Below are 1,891 nucleotides of genomic sequence, written 5' to 3'. Positions count from 1 at the left end.
TTAAGTCAGACAAGCTTACCCGAGTATCTTAAAAAGAGCTTGCAAACAAGTGGTTGCTTCTGTTGCCTTCAATTCAGCTCTCAGTGTCGCAATAGCCTTCTGCAGGTGGCTGCAAACAGCAGTAAAAGGATCTTGGATTCTCTGTAATTCTTGATCATCTGGATCTGGTTCATCAATTTGCATCCTAGAGACTTCATGTGACGCTGCTAAATCATCATCTAGATCAGGCTCAGCCTGAACAACTTGATTTGTTTCAGATTTATCAGGGTCGGGTTCTTTATAAGCTTTATTTGGTCGGGGTTGGTCTTTAATGGTTTCAGTTGCTAGAGAATCATCAGGATCAGGTTCATCAATGGTTTCTCCCGAGTGAACCTCACCATTCAGGTTGCCCATCATCTCACGGTGATTGACTTGAAAATCACTAGGATCAGGTCCATTCTTGCCTTGATTAAAAGAATGTTCATCAGGACCAGGCTGATGCTGAGGTTTCCACTGAGTTTTATGTGGATTTTCAAGATCTACATTTTCTTTTCTCCTCAGAATCAGGTTCATTATGCATGTTAAAAACTGAATCATCTGGGTCAGGTTCTTCATGTATTTCAGAGATTCCAGAGCTGTTGGATGAGGCATTTAATAAAAGGCGATAAGCAGCAGCCAAGGAAGATGCACGGCACTAGCCAGCTGATCTGACACAATCTCCCGAGCTTCTATTGTCTGAAACATAGAGGTCTTCGCTGTACTGGTCTGGATGATTGATAGCACTCAAGGCATGCTCCCTTGATTTACTCCAATTAAACTATTATTTTCTTGGTTCAGCTGGTAGAAAAACACGCAAATTTAGACAAGGCTATTTCTGTTGAACTTAAGCGGTAGTTACGGCCCAATCATAAACATGTGTGTGGATACACATTTGTTCCTGTTTATCCAAAGCATAAAAGTTTGCATTGTGTTCTGAGTACACCATGTGAGTCTGAAAGGAAAATAAGAGTTAAAATGAATATCTCAACAAGAATAATCTAAAAATCTTGAGAAAAAGGGGAAAGAAAAAAAATGATTATGAGGATTACAAGTTCATGCAGAAGAGTTTTCTAGATGCTTTCATATTTCCTGAAATCCTTGAGCTCATCATGAGAAGATAGTGATGATGAGAAGGCATATGTTTTTTGCATATATTATTTCATTGTAACACAAAAGGTTTTATACAGAGAATAGAACTATACCAGGAAATATACATCATGAATGCCCAATATCATGGCAGATCACCAGCAGCATATTGTTCTCCTTGAATCTCTCCAAGTCTTCATTATACCAGATCATGCTGCAATTTGTTGCCAAGTAGAGTAATGATTTGTTTCCTTTAACACTCTCCCTCGGGTTGGTGTGTGGATGTCAGAACCCCTAACTTGCTTAGATAGAATTGGAAAGTAGCTTGCCCTGAAGGTTTTGTGAACATGTCTGCTACTTGTCTTTATGTTTGTATGTATGCTATCTTAATTTTCCAAACCAGTACAATCCACCCTCTTTAAGGAGCCCAACAACCCCGTCTGCACCATCGGACAGCTAGTGAGCTGAGCTCTGATATCAAATGTAACACCCCACTCCAGTAGCAAGATATTGTTTGCTTTGGTCCACGGGCCTCACGGATTTGTTCTTGGCTGCCACGCGTGGCCCCAAAATATGTCTTGCTAGTCAAGGTGAACATGCTTATATAAGACCCTTCCCTAAGTCCTCACCCGTCAATGTGGGATATTTCAAAAGAAGTTAGCATGCAGTTAATCAAATAACATGCGATCTGGACACTTTCACCCAAAAAATTAAAGGTCGATTTGCTTGAAGTCAAAGAGCATGATTTATATTCAAAAGATCATAAGATGACTTTGTTCTACGATCC

At 40.0% G+C, this 1,891-nt stretch overlaps 1 protein-coding gene across 1 annotated transcript; it reads right to left on the bottom strand.

The window, feature by feature from the left end:
- Positions 1-19: 19 nt before the first annotated feature.
- LOC105118815 (uncharacterized) lies at positions 20-1,670 on the bottom strand (the record flags this gene model as incomplete). Its single annotated transcript, XM_011016856.1, has 2 exons — positions 1,068-1,670; positions 20-970 (listed from the first exon to the last, which is right to left on the bottom strand). A coding segment is annotated over exon 2 (611 nt), but the record flags the coding sequence as incomplete, so codon positions are not given.
- Positions 1,671-1,891: the final 221 nt, after the last annotated feature.

This window comes from Populus euphratica, unplaced genomic scaffold (genome assembly GCF_000495115.2).
Source record: "Populus euphratica unplaced genomic scaffold, PopEup_1.0 scaffold2247.1, whole genome shotgun sequence".
NCBI lineage: Eukaryota > Viridiplantae > Streptophyta > Magnoliopsida > Malpighiales > Salicaceae > Populus > Populus euphratica.
Note: the sequence above shows the minus strand (reverse complement) of the source record. Positions and strands in the feature narration are given on the sequence as shown.